Source organism: Lynx rufus, unplaced genomic scaffold (assembly GCF_022079265.1).
Source record: "Lynx rufus isolate CCGP_SWC_20201006 ecotype Redwood Valley unplaced genomic scaffold, mLynRuf1.p SCAF_1, whole genome shotgun sequence".
NCBI lineage: Eukaryota > Metazoa > Chordata > Mammalia > Carnivora > Felidae > Lynx > Lynx rufus.
The window spans coordinates 105803371-105819440 of record NW_025814823.1 but is presented as its reverse complement, the minus strand read 5'-3'; the positions used below and the strand labels follow the sequence as shown (position 1 = coordinate 105819440).

At 42.7% G+C, this 16070-nt stretch overlaps 1 protein-coding gene across 1 annotated transcript in view; it reads left to right on the top strand.

The window, feature by feature from the left end:
- Positions 1-16070, top strand: part of FBN2 (fibrillin 2) — a 256875-nt gene that overhangs the window by 173291 nt on the left and 67514 nt on the right. The window contains exons 21-29 of the mRNA XM_047094456.1: positions 646-783; positions 1377-1427; positions 1882-2007; positions 5600-5827; positions 6359-6484; positions 11313-11441; positions 12217-12342; positions 15330-15455; positions 15929-16051. Of these exons, the coding sequence (XP_046950412.1) occupies positions 646-783; positions 1377-1427; positions 1882-2007; positions 5600-5827; positions 6359-6484; positions 11313-11441; positions 12217-12342; positions 15330-15455; positions 15929-16051 (1173 nt within the window). The remainder of the gene's footprint in view (positions 1-645; positions 784-1376; positions 1428-1881; positions 2008-5599; positions 5828-6358; positions 6485-11312; positions 11442-12216; positions 12343-15329; positions 15456-15928; positions 16052-16070) is intronic.

Sequence of the window (16070 nt, the reverse complement as noted above, 5' to 3'; positions counted from 1 at the left end):
TTAAAGCTACATATATGGTATGTCTAGGCAAATGCCTGAAAGAAAAATCCATCAGGTATTAGCCCTGATGAGTCTTAGTGGTAGTGTCCTGGGTGATGTTTCTTTTCTTCTTTATCTTGTAATTTTTTAATAAATTATTCATCAAATCATTATCTTCAGTTAGAGAAATACTGGTGTCTCTGATCTAGAACGTAAATTGTGTGTGGTTTGTTTGGTGGGGGATTACAAGAGAAGGAAATCATTTAAGGAATTTTATTTGGTAAAATCTTAAATATCAGAGCACTTATCATAAGAGATAAATCTTGTGAGTGTTTTTCACACAAGTAATGATCTTAGCGTGGTAATGCACTGTGTTTGTAAATACCAGCATAAAATCTTAGACAGCAGTGGCCGCTTGTGGAGTATCACTAGATTTCATTACAAAAATTATCATACCTTATGAGATGTACATGGTATAATACTGGGCTTACATGTAATATAGTATATTTAAAATACATGTACACATAAATAGGTTCGAAACATACGCAGTGAAACGTTTTTAAAATAATGCTCTTGTTAAATACTGTAAAAATTGGCTGTCGTATATAACTGAATTGCATTGTCTTCAGAGATGAGAGCTCCCCATTCCTTCCTGTTCCTTTTCAGACAGCCTGAAAGGGACGTGTTGGCTCAACATCCAAGACAACCGCTGTGAGGTGAACATTAATGGAGCCACTCTGAAATCTGAATGCTGTGCCACGCTCGGAGCTGCCTGGGGCAGCCCCTGTGAACGGTGTGAACTAGGTAGGGGGCCGTCCAGGGCTCCTTCTGGGCTTGTCACAGGAGCTTCTCCTTCACATAGCCAGACACCTGTCTCACTATGTATTTCCATAGTGAGGAAGACCGTAAGATCACGACCCTTTTCTGTTATATCTTTAATGTTGAAATTCATTCACTTGTTGAAATAGGTACTTGGTTTATCCCTTGACTGTAAGCAGACCTTCTGAGCACCCTCGACAAGGAAGGGAACTAGCTGGAATCTAGCTGCTCAGTGACTGTCAGTATCCGTCAGGATCCGTGTCTGCATGTGCCCAAGTAGAAGATGGCGTCTCTTTGCCTTACATCTTTTTACTTGTCTATTTGTAATTTAGCTGAGGATGTAAAAGCAAGACTGAACTGTAGGAAAACTGTCAGAATCTCAGTGTGGCTCAGCACTGATGGGAATTACCACCGTATGTCACGCACACTACTGAATTGATTGGAGGGCATCTGGAGCCTTGGCCTCTAAAACCCCAGCTTCTGGTTTTTAGTCAGTTCAACTTAGATTCCGTTATACTGTTTCTTGAACTTAAAACACTTATGTTTCCTTTTGTAATGAGGTTCTGTTGTTCTCACAGATACAGCTTGCCCAAGAGGCTTTGCCAGGATTAAAGGTGTTTCTTGTGAAGGTGAGTGTATACTTGGACGATACTGTAAGTGTTTAGAGCAGTATGTCACGTTGACGTTCACTTCAGAGATTTATCATTCTTAAAAACCTCAGTACAATAAAAACAATGAATCAACAAATGCTTTGTAATAATACTCTTGGAAAACAGCTTAAAGTTCCCCCATTTCTCCTCTTTTATGCTGGTGGGTAAATTTTCATGGGGACACCGTTAGGTGTCAAGGCACAAAACAGCTGGGAAGGGAGTGTGTCTGGGCTGTTTTATGGATGGGCAAGGCCTTGGTCATTTTCACAGCTGGTGCCTAGGAAACCCAGTGGTTGCACTGTGAAATATTTCTGTTCAGGCCAAGTAATAATCCACATTGTGTTGCAGATTGAATCTGCTATACGGGAAGACTACACCTGCTTTTTCTATTTCTAACATCTTTTATCCCTCTGCTTGCTTCATTTCCCTGCAGACGTTAACGAGTGTGAGGTATTTCCTGGCGTTTGTCCAAATGGACGCTGTGTCAATAGCAAAGGATCTTTTCATTGTGAGTGCCCTGAAGGCCTTACGTTGGATGGAACTGGCCGTGTGTGTCTGGGTAAGACTCACATCCTCATGGATTTGATGCATGAAACCAGCGATGAATTTTTCTTATTTCTTGGGCATTGACCAATTCAAAACCATTGGGTCTATAGCTGGAAACAGGCCTTAAGTGAGATATTTGGAAGGAAAATCACTAGACGTTATTTTTAAAGTGACTGTATTTAAGTGACATGGTTCCTGTATAATACAGAAAGTTGGTACTGCTCAACAGTTATCTCAAAAGTCAGTTTCTTTAATCAGGTATTTCAGGCAGGGTCAGTGTTTCACATTGGCCAATGGAGTAAGAAAACTATCTATGTTTTGAACATAAAAGAAAAATTGGAGACTAGTGTTTGGAGTCAACGTTTATCAGGTCATTGAAGTTACACTCTTAGAGAAGACAGTGAGGAAGTCCTGGGTAAGGTTATTGTTTCTTTTTAAAAACATTGCCAGATAGGGCACCTGGGTGGTACAGTTGGTTGAGCAACTGACCCTGGATCTTGGCTCAGCTCATAATCTTATGGTTTGTGAGTTCCTCCCACGTCGGGCTCTGCAGGGACTCTCGGAGCATGCTTGGGATTCTCTCTTCCTGTCTCTCTGCCGCTCCCCCACTTATGCTCTCTCTCTCTCTCTCTCTCTCTCTCTCTCTCTCAAAATAAATAAACTTAATCAAAAAAAATTGCCTGATCCTAGTCCTTCCTTTACCACCTGAGAGTTTAAATTTTCCTAATGCTTTATTTTCTAAAAATCTAAAATGAGGAAGCTCTTTCTTTCAACATCATTAGTACAGAAATACGTAATTGACCTTATCATTATCAATGTCATTTTGCCTGAATCAGAGTTTGATTAATGAAAAAGAAACTTTTCTTAATCCTGTATTGTATCTAAGCAGTTTTTTATTTAATTATGGGATTCCCCAACATGCTATAGAACAGTAAGTTTTTATTTTCTAAAATAACTTTTTATTCATAGGCTTATAGGTTTATATAAGCTTATATAGGTTTATAGGTTTTTATTTGTAGGTTTATATTTGTAATTTAAGCTTGTACACAACGCATGAGCATTGATAGTGTTATAGTCAGATATCTTTAAGGTATTTATTTTTATTTATTTTATTTTTTTAATTTTAGAGAACAAGCAAGTGGGGGAGGGCAAAGGGGGAGAAAGAGAGAGAGAGAGAGAAAGGAACAGAGAATCTTAAGCAGGCTCCACATTTAGTGCGGAACCAACGTGGGGCTTGATCTCATGACCTTGGAATCATGACCTGAGCTGAAATCAAGAGGAGGAAGCTCAACTGACTGAGCCACCCAGGTGCCCCTAAGGTATTTAAATGTATCGGTGATTTTTTAAATTAGTAGTAAAAACTGTTTGCAACATCATACAGATTAGTTATTATAATTGACACAGATTTCATTTTAAGTTAATTTTAATAGTATATTTAAATTAGGCTACAAAGTATGACTATAAAATCATACGGAACTGGTTAGAAATGATAATATCCAAAGTCCAATAATAAAGGAAAATTCTTTTCAGATTTTTATTGTTAAATTATCTAAGAAAGTATCTTTTGAAGATGCCAAATAACAGTGTCAGTATTGGTCGAATTACTAATATATCAAATTGCTTTCAGTAACCAAAGAATTCTATACCTGAAGAGATACATTAGTAATTGTAAACTATCACTCAACAAAGTATGTTCCCAATAATATTATTCAAAATCAAACCTTTTATAATATTCTAAAAGGATGCATTGAAGTCTTCATTCTCGCCCTTGGGTTAAATGTTTTTGGCACTACTTGAACTATTCTACAAAAATGCACTGTGGCTCCGGACGTGAGGAAGTTTCAAGAAGAGACTAACATTTGAAAATGTAAAATATCCTGAGAACGAAAGTAGAGGAAAACCACTTTGATAGAAACTGATCTAAATCAGGGTTCCAAATTCGAATACTTTCAGGCGCTAGGCGGGTAACTTCAATGAGTGAGGTGATAATAGGAGTCTTGAGGACCGCTGCAAACTCTAGATAGAGAGCATATACTATCCCAAAGTTTCCAAATGCATATTCTAATTTCTCTGCCAGTCAGTAAAAACATTCCCAGGCCAGATGTGGCCAATGTACAGTGTTTTGATTCCTGAGGCAGATATTGATATGGATCTGTGTAGCAAAGACACGGGATTACTCTGCCAGCCTCTCATAACTTTTCACATATTAAGTTCAAATGCTTTTTATTTATTTTATTTTTATTTTTTTTAGCTAATCTTGCTTCTTGAGCAAATTACTTCAATGACCTCAGAAACAGTTTGACTCAGTCCATAGTTCTCAGGGTACCTAAATAAAACTTACATGTCGTGTTAAGATCCTTAGTGCCCTGGCAGCAGTATTAGATGGGGTTGGCTACGACTGAGAACAGCGCCTGGATGCCTGGAGGTCATGAGACTCTATGGATTACTGTTATACCTCACACTACCAGAGATCATGGCTTTGGAATTGGTGTTGGTGCGGATATAGAAGTCAGAATCCCCTATTCTGAATTCCTCTAGTCAGTCTACCAAGTCATAATGAAAATTTACCACAGTGATTTATTTCTTTAAAAATAGGACTTTGTAATTACCATCCTTGGAAATGTTTGTAACTATAAGCTAAAGGAGGTTGCTAAAGCTTATGGTGCCTTTGCTTGAGCACTTGAAAGACCCAGTATTGACAGGAACTAAAATAGTAAACATATTTATTTCTTTATATTTATATTTCCATTAGGGATCTCTTATTCTCTGTTAAACAGTTGTGAGGTTTAGGAAAGGATTTGATACCTTGAAATGCCAATATCAGATAAAACATACTATGTGATTAAGGAAAACCTTTTTGATCTCATTATCCATATTTAGCCAAGTATTCATTATCCATATAGCCAAATGTTTGACTGTAGTTTGACCAACAACTCTGTTGACTAATAGATAAATGTGTGATTTACACACCATGCTAATTTATCTTATCTTGTGACTCTTGGTTGATCTAAGGTCCTGGTATGTTTCAAGATTAAAGGGAAAATTTGACATTTAAGCAAATAATTTGGCCCCTTACTAGGGCAGATTTACATAATGCAGGACAAAAACCATGATACAAAAGGTAAATTCGACCAGGAAAAAAAAAAGTAACTTGAAATGCAAAAATACTTTTTTTTTCCTTTGTAAAGCTGTTATAGTACTTGTCCCAATTTGGCACATAGATAACGGTTGATCATTTATTGTTTCTGATTAGGACATGACAGCTGGTCACAAGCCACTGTGAGCAATTTAGTGAACAAGAAGAATCTGTCATTCAAATTATCTTATTCTTTCTCAAACGAGCAATACAAAAAAGGGATCATGGGTGATGATATGAAGGAGTCATGTCACAAGGGAACCTTTCCTTCCTGAAAAACCCACCTTTGTTCTCTTAAAATGACTATGCATTACGAAATCCATTCCAGGAGGTCAAGGACCCTGTCTCTCATCCATGATTGTATCTCCAGAGCTTGGCATCATGCCAGGTGCCAAGCAAAAACTCAGTTTATGAACCATCGATGAATGTGACACCTTAGTCTCAAACTGTGATTTCATTTGCCATGTAGACATCCGCATGGAGCAGTGTTACTTGAAGTGGGATGAAGATGAGTGTGTCCATCCTGTTCCTGGAAAGTTCCGCATGGATGCCTGCTGCTGTGCAGTTGGCGCAGCTTGGGGCACCGAGTGTGAGGAATGCCCCAAACCTGGCACCAAGGAGTATGAGACCCTGTGCCCCCGGGGGCCCGGCTTTGCCAACAGAGGGGACGTTCTTACGGGGCGGCCATTTTACAAAGGTAACCGTCAGGGTCACGTTGATCTTCCTACACTTGAAGCTCACATCCCGCATGCTCTCAGAATTGGTTTTGCTTTAAGCATATGATTTGCCACTTCCATTTTCTTTGTTAAACGTGATCTGTGGCCTGCCTTATGGCCCCAGAATATAAATCACCTATATAGGCTGGTATTGAAGTAAAGATGTAAAACATGCCACTAATCTCACATTTCCTACATCTTTGCACACGCACCTCTGCTGTCCTTAGCACAGCCTGACTAGATGGGGCCCTGGTGTAGTGAAATGTTCCCTAAACCCCCTTAACCTTACCAGACAATTGGTCAGAAAGGAAGAGGTCAGAACTCTTCAAATGCAGAATCTTTTTCACTTTTGAAACGTTCTGTGTGGCATCCACGTGATCACCAAAAATTTTGAGCCCCCTTTTTTTAGTTGGGTACGTTACTTTCCATTGTGATAGATTTTCAGCTTTAACCGGTGAACCCATTCTTTTAGTATCAGCCGGCTCAGCGTTCCTGCTTTGTCCCGCTTTTAGATATCAATGAATGCAAAGCTTTTCCTGGGATGTGCACCTATGGAAAGTGCAGAAATACCATTGGGAGTTTCAAGTGCCGTTGTAACAGTGGCTTTGCTCTGGACGTGGAGGAAAGAAACTGCACAGGTGAGTCTGCTCTTGTGTTGTATTTGGCAAACACTTGCTCTCTTTCTTTTGCTCGGTTGGAAAGTCCTGCCTTCAAAAGTCCATGTTGTGTTTTTTGTTTTTTTCCCTCTGCTCTTAAATCACTTCTCCAAACAAGGTCTTGTAAGAGCTACACAGTAAGTAGCATGAAAACGCTATTTTGTCTTACCTCAAGAAAAACATAAAAATTTGATTTTCAGAATAACGAAGACTGAAGACTGTAGCAATCAACAATTATATAAATGATATGTAGTATCTATTTAAAAATGTTAACGTTTTGAATAGAGCTGTTGTAACTTATTTTCCTCATCTTTAAAGAGTTTTCTTAGTAATTACTATCCAGTCGCCATCCATATCCCTATTGATATCTGCTCCCTTTAGTTTGAAAGATGAGAAAATCCAAATTTTTCTATCACATTAAATAAAGTATTCCAAACTCTTGAAATAGATGTCCAAAATCTTATTTTCAAAAGCCTCTTTATTCATATTCTCCTGGGAATGTTTCCTTCTCTGCTGTCCTCACCCTTGTCGCTGCTTCATGATCTCCACTGAAACGTGCTTGTGACTCCTTCCTCACTTCGTGTTGCACAAGGTACTGGAGTCCCTAAGTCCCCACCCCACCTAGACCACCCTGGCGCATTTCCCAACTGTCTGCCTCCCCTGCTGCCCAGCTCCTCGCCCGCACGTGGTTTTCCTGCTTGGTGCTCAGGTGGCTGGTCTGTGGAGACCTGCCTGTACCTCACGCATCTGCCTTCAACAGGTCTCAGTGACACTGTTCACCTCTCATGCCTCTGAGTCTCTGCTCTACTTCTTTTTTTTAAGTTTATTTATTTATTTTTGAGAGGGAAAGAGAGAGAGAGAAAGGTAGAGAGGAAGGGGCAGAAAGAGAAGGAGAGAGAGAATCCCAAGCTGGCTTTGTGCTGTCAGCACAGAGCCTGACGTGGGGCTGGATCCCACCACCTTGAGGTCATGACCTGAGCTGAAATTAAGAGTCGGATGCTTCACCGACCAGCCCTTCTCTGCTCCACTTCTGAACCTCTTCTGGTCCACACGCTCTCTCAGATGCCTGCTCACTGCCTTTCTTCTCCCTGGACATCCACTCCTGTGGCCACAACCCTTCCTGCAGGCACCTCTCTGTGGAAGTGACATTGCCTCTTCCACAGTTTTCCACTCCTCCCTGTTCCTTCCCCTCTGCTGCTCCTGCTCCAGCCCTGGTCAGCAGGCTCCCCCCTCTCTCTGCAGGGAATTGCCCTCTTTCCTTTTGCTTTCCCTGGACCTGAGAACAATCACGCCATTTCCCCTGCCATCTTTTCTCTCATGCTGCCACCCTGTGTCCCAGCGTTTATCTCTCACATCTCTCTCCTGAAGATCCCATGTAATTTTGACTTTTGCTGTCCCTCATTCAGGCACATGTACGTTCTCTCACGAAACACCTTCGTGGAGTTGAAAAAATCTCTTTCTGTTGGTGCATATTCTCCATGACTTCTCTGCTTGGCCGCATCCCTTCCTTGATTTTCTTCTGTCTTGGTCTCTATGGTACCTCCCCGTCTTGATCATCCTCCTGTGCCTGTGATGATTCTCCTTGCCTTTGCTGATTTCTAGAGTCCTCTGCCTCTCACAGCTGCACGTGCACCATGCCTGTGCAGACAGGCTCTGCCGAGCTGACTCCACCGTGTGAGCACTGTCCTCTGTGCTGGCTGAGTGCCATGCCACACGTATACCTGCCGTCCTGCAGCCCCTCTTCAGCCCCCTTTTGTCCCTCCCCCACCCCCCCCCTCCCTCGGGGCTTCCTCGCATGTGGCAATAGCATCACTTCACTCAGAATGGGGGCCTCAGACTTAATTTTGACCTCTCCCTATGTTGGGCAAGGGAAGAAGTTACATGTAATCTTCCATCACAGGAGTTGCTTCAAGACTTTCTACAAGACTATTGCAGGCGCAGGCCCAGCTCTTGGGAAACTGAGCAGAGATTCATGTGCAGGAAGTTCACTAGGGATTGCTCTTGGGCTCAGCATCTAGGGGAGGGAGGGGAAGAACGCAGGAGTGAGAAGCAGGGGCTGCTGGGTGGCCATCAGGCCCCGCGTGGTCCTCTGCCCATCCCACAGGAAGCGCTGTACCTAGGCTGGCCCATCAGAACTGTCGTGGGTTAGGGCAGAGGGGCTAGGCGTTTATGGACCTGCGTGGTCAGTCTTTGGATACATCTGCCCAGAGAAAAGGGTGTGACTGCAAGGAAGGGTCCTCTTAGCTAAGGCATTTCCTAAAGATAGTTTACATCTCAGGACTTTGTGCCCCCTGCACCCCCAGGAGTAGAAGGGAAAAGGCGAATAGTAAGTCCTTCCTTCCTGAAGGGGGAACCGGGCAACACCTGGCAGTATTCACTGCATCGCAGATTTTTCCATCGTCTTCCATCCCATTGATTGCCCAGTCTGATCTTTCATGTTCAACAATGACCATGTGTTACTCGCCACAAAGCAACTTTCAGCGACTCCCATGATCTGAAACCTGGGTAAAGACCGTGTTTTTCCCGTTCTGACTCCCCTTCTTCTTTCTGGTGTGACATTAGCCCAGTCTTACTGAAACTCACCTTCTTTAACTGTGTGAGAAACGGGTTTGTTGGTCACACTTCAGTGTGGTGGTGTATAATGTGAAGGGACAGTGGGACATTGTTGGTTGCCATTCTTCACGGCATATAAAGCCCATCTTCTTGGGGCACCTGGGTGGCTCAGTTGGTTGAGCATCTGACTTCAGCCCAGGTCATGATCCTGCGGTTCATGGGTTCGAACCTGATGTCGGGCTCTGTGCTGATGGATCAGAGCCTGGAGCCTGCTTCACATTCTGTGTCTCCCTCTCTCTCTGCCCCTCCCCAACTCTGTCTCTCTGTCTCCCAAAAAAAAACATTTAAAAAAATTTTTTAAGCCCATCTTCTTTTGGCATCCTCAGTAATCACACCTGTCCTCCCTGTCCTTGTGTTAATTTTTAACCTCTATGATCCCGCCACTCTGAAATGCATTATTTTTCTTCACCGGTGCACTTTATCTCTTTTCTTTCCATTGATGCCACTTCTTTAACGTTAGAATTTCTATACAAGCTTCAAGGATGAGAATTTCTATACAAGCCTCAAAGCCACCTCCCCCAAAATACCAATTTTTAGCAGAGAATGTAGATACAGTGCTCTGTATAATTCTTACGAGACAGGCCCTGTTCTCAGCACTTGGCAAATAGTGATTCACTTAATCCTCCCAGGTGGGTTGTGCTCTACTCCCCATTTTACAGCGATGGAGATTGAGGCACAGAGAAATGAAATGATTTTCCCAAGCCTCTTCATCTGGTAGGTGATAAAACTAGCACTGGTACCTAGGTATCTGGTTCTGGAGTCCACACTCTACACCACTGTCCAGCTCTTATCACATCACAGCTGCCAAAACATGCCCCTCCTCTGCTGACCAGTTTATTCCATGTTCTTCATGTGGTTCTAGCTATCAGTGTCTAGATCCTGATAGATTGTAAGAGAATTAAGATGCACATCGTTAACTGTCTAATTGAATCACTGAATTTTGTGAAGAATTTTGTTTGAGGAGCATCTGGGTGGCTCAGTCCGTTAGGCTTCTGACTCCTTAATTTCGGCTCAGGTCATGATCTCACCGTTCCCGAGTTGGAGCCCCACATAGGGCTCTGCGCTGAACCTCCTTCTCTTTCTGCCCCTCCCCTGCTTTCGTTCTGTCCCTCTCTCTCTCTCTCTCAAAATAAAACTTAAAAAAAAAAGAATTTTGTTTACAAGGAAGTACTTAGATATTTTTTTCAGTATTGCCTGCAATTAGGGAAATAGAGAAAGCCCCAGTGCCGAGAGAAAGCATCTGACTTTCTGAGACTGAGACACCCCCGAGAGAGCATGTACAAGTTATCACTGGTAAATCTTGTGATAGAAAAGCTTCAGAATTAAAATTCCTCCAAGTAGATGCCAGCAAAAGCATTTTTTCCTAAAAACATACTTGTGACCAAAAAATTTTTAAGTACGTCATGTTTTCTCAATTATATTTTATAGACATGACTTCTCTATTAAAAAATGTCAGTGATAGGCATGGGATATTTCTCAGAAAATCTTTTTGATCATGTAAACACCGCTGTTGAAGATTCTTATTTACTGTAGTACGTAAAGAGCAACAAACACAAATATATTTTATTTTTATTTTGAAAAGCGTATCAGTTGCCTCTTCACATCTGAATGTGACCAAAAAAACATATGCTGGGGCATAGTTCACGGCCCTGCCATGTGTGTGCGCTCTCTGGCTCAAGGTTCGTTGGCCGCGTCTGCCTCGGAGGCCGGCTGGGTGCTCTGTGGTCGCCCAGCCACCCCTGCTCACAGGCAGCAGCCCCAACATACTCCCACCGCAGTGGGCGAGGGCTAGTGTCTCAGAACCGTCACACTGTCACTTGGCACCCGGGACTTCAGTCCAGGTGCCCACTGCTTCCTCACGTGCTGCCTGCCTTCTCTGGCTCATACTGCTCGTACTGTTAACCTCATCCAAGCCACAAAGAGAAATCCGCAATTCCAGAGTTCTCGCAGGCAAAGAGGCACCACCTGCCTGTTGGCTGTGACAGTTTTGACAGTTGGGGAAAGGAATGTGCCTAAGACCCTGTTGGCTGCTAGCCGACCTCCTGCAAACATACCCGCGTACTGCCGGCCCCTGACTTCTCCAGCCCCTCCAGTGGGCCACACCTTCCCTGGGAAGGCTGCACCTGTCTCCCTGTTCTTGAATACCTGCTCATCTCCTGCAATTATTTTTTAATTTCTTTTAACCCCTGTGCATTAGACATTGATGAGTGCAGGATTTCTCCCGACCTCTGTGGAAGTGGAATCTGTGTCAACACGCCTGGCAGCTTTGAGTGTGAGTGTTTCGAAGGCTACGAAAGTGGGTTCATGATGATGAAGAACTGCATGGGTAAGTGTGCCTAAGTTCTTCGCCCTGCAGCATTGAAACCAGATAGCTCGACCTTGGCTGGGCTCAGAGCTGCTAACAGCGCGCTTGGCAAGGGGCTGTGGTGAGAGAGAGAACAGATTTAAATGTCAGACAGGAAATCTGCTGCTAGATAACTCTTGGGGAGCCCCAACCTCTTGGCGCCTTAGCGGCAGTGAGACTGGGTTCTGTTTATTCATAGAATCTAAAACCAACACAGACTAACTGCTCACAAGGGATTCATTTAACACACATGACGCTGTGTGGTGACCCCAGGTTTATATTCAGCCATGCAAATCCCGTGTTATTTTCTTTATTTGTGTGTTATTACAAACTCCCTTGGTACTGCCTACCTTTTGGCCCGCTGTTTAATATTGCGTGACTCACGGGACTCCCCCACACGGGACGCAGAAGATGATCAGCCTATGATTTTTCTTTTAGTTTTATTACTGATAATGGATGGCGACGTACGGTATCTGGAGTTTAGGGTGATATGAAACAAATTGTTTATCTTTTATGAGCATGCTTGCTTCATACAAGTAAGTTTGTTGATAACTCGCTCTTTAAGAATAAAACTTAACCATTTACTTACTGGTAGTAGAAAAAGTGAGGGGAGCATTACCGCATCTCCTCTTAAAGCCGTGTCTTGTTACATTTGAGTCACACTTAACTCGAATAATAATTCTTTTTCTCCCATGCTGTGTGTGCGACTATTTTTCCCTCAGAGTTCTTTAATGGATCTCACGTTTTTACCTTTCAGACATTGACGAATGTGAACGTAACCCTCTCCTTTGTAGGGGTGGCACCTGTGTGAACACGGAGGGCAGCTTTCAGTGTGACTGCCCACTGGGACACGAGCTGTCACCGTCACGTGAGGATTGTGTGGGTGAGTCTGTCTCAACAAGCACATAAGCCAACCCAGCTCACTTGGTACTAAGATAGTAAAGATCAGGGGTCAAGTCTAACGCGTTGTCTGCGGCACGTGAAATCTTAGCTGGTTAAAAGTTGAAACTTCAGAGCCCCTCCATTGTATCTTTAGAGAGCGCCTCAGTGACACAAAGAGGCCAGCGTTGTCCTGGTTACCCCCGTTTTCATTATAAGTGCACTTGAAAGTATCTTGCGTGAAGGACCCCGTGGAAGGCCACGTGATTGCCTCCTCCAGGGAGGACAAAATAGCAAAGCGGTTGTCGGAAGGGCCTCTCCCTGGTTGTTCACTTGTGCATCCACCTGTCGTCCAGTCAGCAGAGTCCGCCCCCCATGTCTGTCGTCATGGCGTCTGCTCCTGTGTGTGTGTGAACACAAGAGCTCTCTCCTCCCCGTCTTCTCACAGAAAGCTGAGGGGCAGGAGTGATGTGAGAATGCCAGTGGCTGGTCTTGGAGCTTTGCAGCCTACTGCTTTTTTTGAGTATACAGAGGCCTCTGGGCTTACCGGGCTATAGATACTGGCTTTATTTTTTTTTTTTTTAATTTTTTTTTTTCAACGTTTATTTATTTATTTTTGGGACAGAGAGAGACAGAGCATGAACGGGGGAGGGGCAGAGAGAGAGGGAGACACAGAATCGGAAACAGGCTCCAGGCTCCGAGCCATCAGCCCAGAGCCTGATGCGGGGCTCGAACTCACGGACCGCGAGATCATGACCTGGCTGAAGTCGGACGCTTAACCGACTGCGCCACCCAGGCGCCCCTAGATACTGGCTTTAAAACCTTCATGTAGCCAGGAAGCATTTTCTTCACCAAAAATCTTTCTTGCAAGTATAAGCAAATAAAATGGTTTGAAACAGACCAGACTGCACAGCCCCATTTCAAAACGTAATTTGAGCACATCTTTCCTCTACACATTTATTTATTCATAAATCATATATGTATCGCTTGGCTAATATATTAGGTGAATCTTAAATCATACACTAAACAGACATTTTTATAGATGAATGTAAAAAGTTTAAAAAAAATTTTTTTTAATGTTTATTTATTTTTGAGAGAGACATAGAATGTGAGTGGGTTAGGGGCAGAGAGAGAGGGAGACACAGAGCGGGCTCCAGGCCCTTAGCTGTCGGCACGGAGCCCGATGCGGGGCTGGAACTCACAGTGTGAGATCATGACCCGAGCTGAAGTCGGACACTTAACTGACTAAGCCACCCAGGAGCCCCAGGAATTTAAAAAGTTTTAAATATTTTTATTTCATTTTAATGGTGGTACTAAAATTTTTTAAAACATGATTACGGGAATATTTGTTCATCATTGTGATGCAGTGAATCCGAGATCTGTTTCTGTGTTCAGTTTATTTTGTTAGTTTTTGTGGATCCTATAGCTGGAAAAAGTACCCCTCAAGGGAATATTGTATAATAAAAGATGCATATTTTTGCACACTTAATAAAACATGCATTTAATGATCATAGATTTAAATCCATATGTCACATAGTCTTCTTGGTGATTTTGAGGATTTGGAATGAAGGTCTTGTTTTACCTCATTGTATTGTCATTATTTTTACCTTATATTGTGTGTCACAAGCAGTTTGTATGAGGAAATCTTCCATTCTATCATTTTTCTTGCTGTTCTCTTACAACTGCATTAATAGTAATACTTTATTCCACAGACGTTTGCAGAAGTTTTTATTAGGCGCCTGTGTTTCCTATAAGGGTTAGTTTATTTTAAAGTAGGTGATACAGATCCACCTATGAAGGCACACTAAACACACAAACTAGTGAGGGCCCTGGTATCAGCCTCTGTGACTTGTGGGATCAGCCATCTTCCCTCGGGATACTTGACGTCATTGAGGCTCCTCTTGGCCATCTAATAAAGAGCAGGTGAGCATGCCAGTGTAAATTCGTATATTAAATATTAGTAACTTTTATGCCTGGCATGTGCTAAATGTACATGGTCCAACATTCACTATCCACATGTGACCACTTAAATTTAATTAAAATTTGGTAACATGAAAAATTCAATTCCTGGTGCACCCGGCTGGCTCAATCAGTTTTGATCTTGGGGTCGTGAGTTCAAGCCCCACAGGGGGCAAAGAGCTTACTTTTAAAAAATTAAATTAAAATTAAATTGAAAAAATGAATTTCATTCATTCTGTTCGTGTTTGAAATGCTCTGTAGCAGATACATATTGGGATAGCAGAGATACAGAGTTTTACTTACAGTACAGTTTTAGATAGAAATAATAGAAACGTAGATTCCAGCATCTTCTTTGAACACCCCAGGAAATCATCTTACTTCCCCCTGAAGAACACAAACCCCATGGGGTGCCTGGGTGGTTCATTCGGTTGGGCGTTTGAGTTCGGCTCAGGTCATGATCTCACAGTTCGTGAGTTCGAACCCTGAATCAGGCTCTGTGCTGACAGCTCAGAGCCTGGAGCCTGCTTCAGATCCTCTGCCTCCTCTCTCTGCCCTTCCCCCACTCATTCTCCCTCTCTCTCTCTCTGTCTCTCTCTCTACCTCTCTCTCTCTCTCTCTTTTTCTCTCCCTCTCTCAAAAATAAATAAACATTGGAGCACCTGGGTGCCTCACCCGGTTGAGCATCTGACTTTGGCACAGATCACAATTTCACAGCTGATGGGTTCGAGCCCAGCCTCGGGCTCTGGGCTGACAGCTCAGAGCCTGGAGCCTGCTTCAGATTCTGTGTCCTTCTCTTGCTCTGCCCCTCCCCCGCTCACACAGACTCTCTCTCTCTCTCTCTCTCTCTCTCAAGAATAAACATTAAGAAAAATTAAAAAATAAATAAACATTAAAAAATTTTTAAATAAAAATTACAACAACAAAAAAAGAACACACACCCCTTTGGAGACCGATGCTTCCATGCAACATTTCTTGATACTTTTAAGTGATGTGGTTATTGCAAAAACATTAATTCTGTGTATCTTTTTACAGATATAAATGAATGCTCCCTGAGTGACAATCTCTGTAGAAATGGAAAGTGTGTGAACATGATTGGAACCTATCAGTGTTCCTGTAACCCCGGATACCAGGCCACACCAGACCGACAGGGCTGTACAGGTGCGGGTCAGCCAAGTGGGTCTGGAACTTTTATTTTCCAAATCAGCCTAGGACACCTTCTGGCACTGAATATATTGTAATGAAGCCAGTGGAAGTTCTATGTCCTAAACGTGAATCTAAGCATGGGGACCGGTCTGTAAGATGCCATTGTCTTTATGGCTTTGCAGAGGAATCCCTGGTTTTATCACAGAAAATGCCGTAAATTCCATAGCTACAATACTTCTGAGTTCTTTAATCTTAGGCTACTGGGGCTAAAGGCCAAATGGAATGATGTCCAAAAGGAAGTAGAAAGAGCTAAGAAAGACCAATGGTAAAACAATAAACCCAACACAGTAATGGGGAGAAAATTCCAAAGCCATTTAAGCGTTATCTGTTTAAAGAAAAGAAGAAAAATTCCCTTTTTTTTCTTTCTTTTTTTTTGTTTAAGGAAGTAGACTTGACAGAGTAATGTGGTTGCAATGTTATTTTCACAGATATTGACGAATGTATGATCATGAATGGAGGCTGTGACACCCGGTGCACTAATTCAGAAGGCAGCTATGAGTGCAGCTGCAGCGAGGGGTATGCCCTGATGCCAGATGGGAGGTCCTGCGCAGGTACAGAAAGGAAAATATG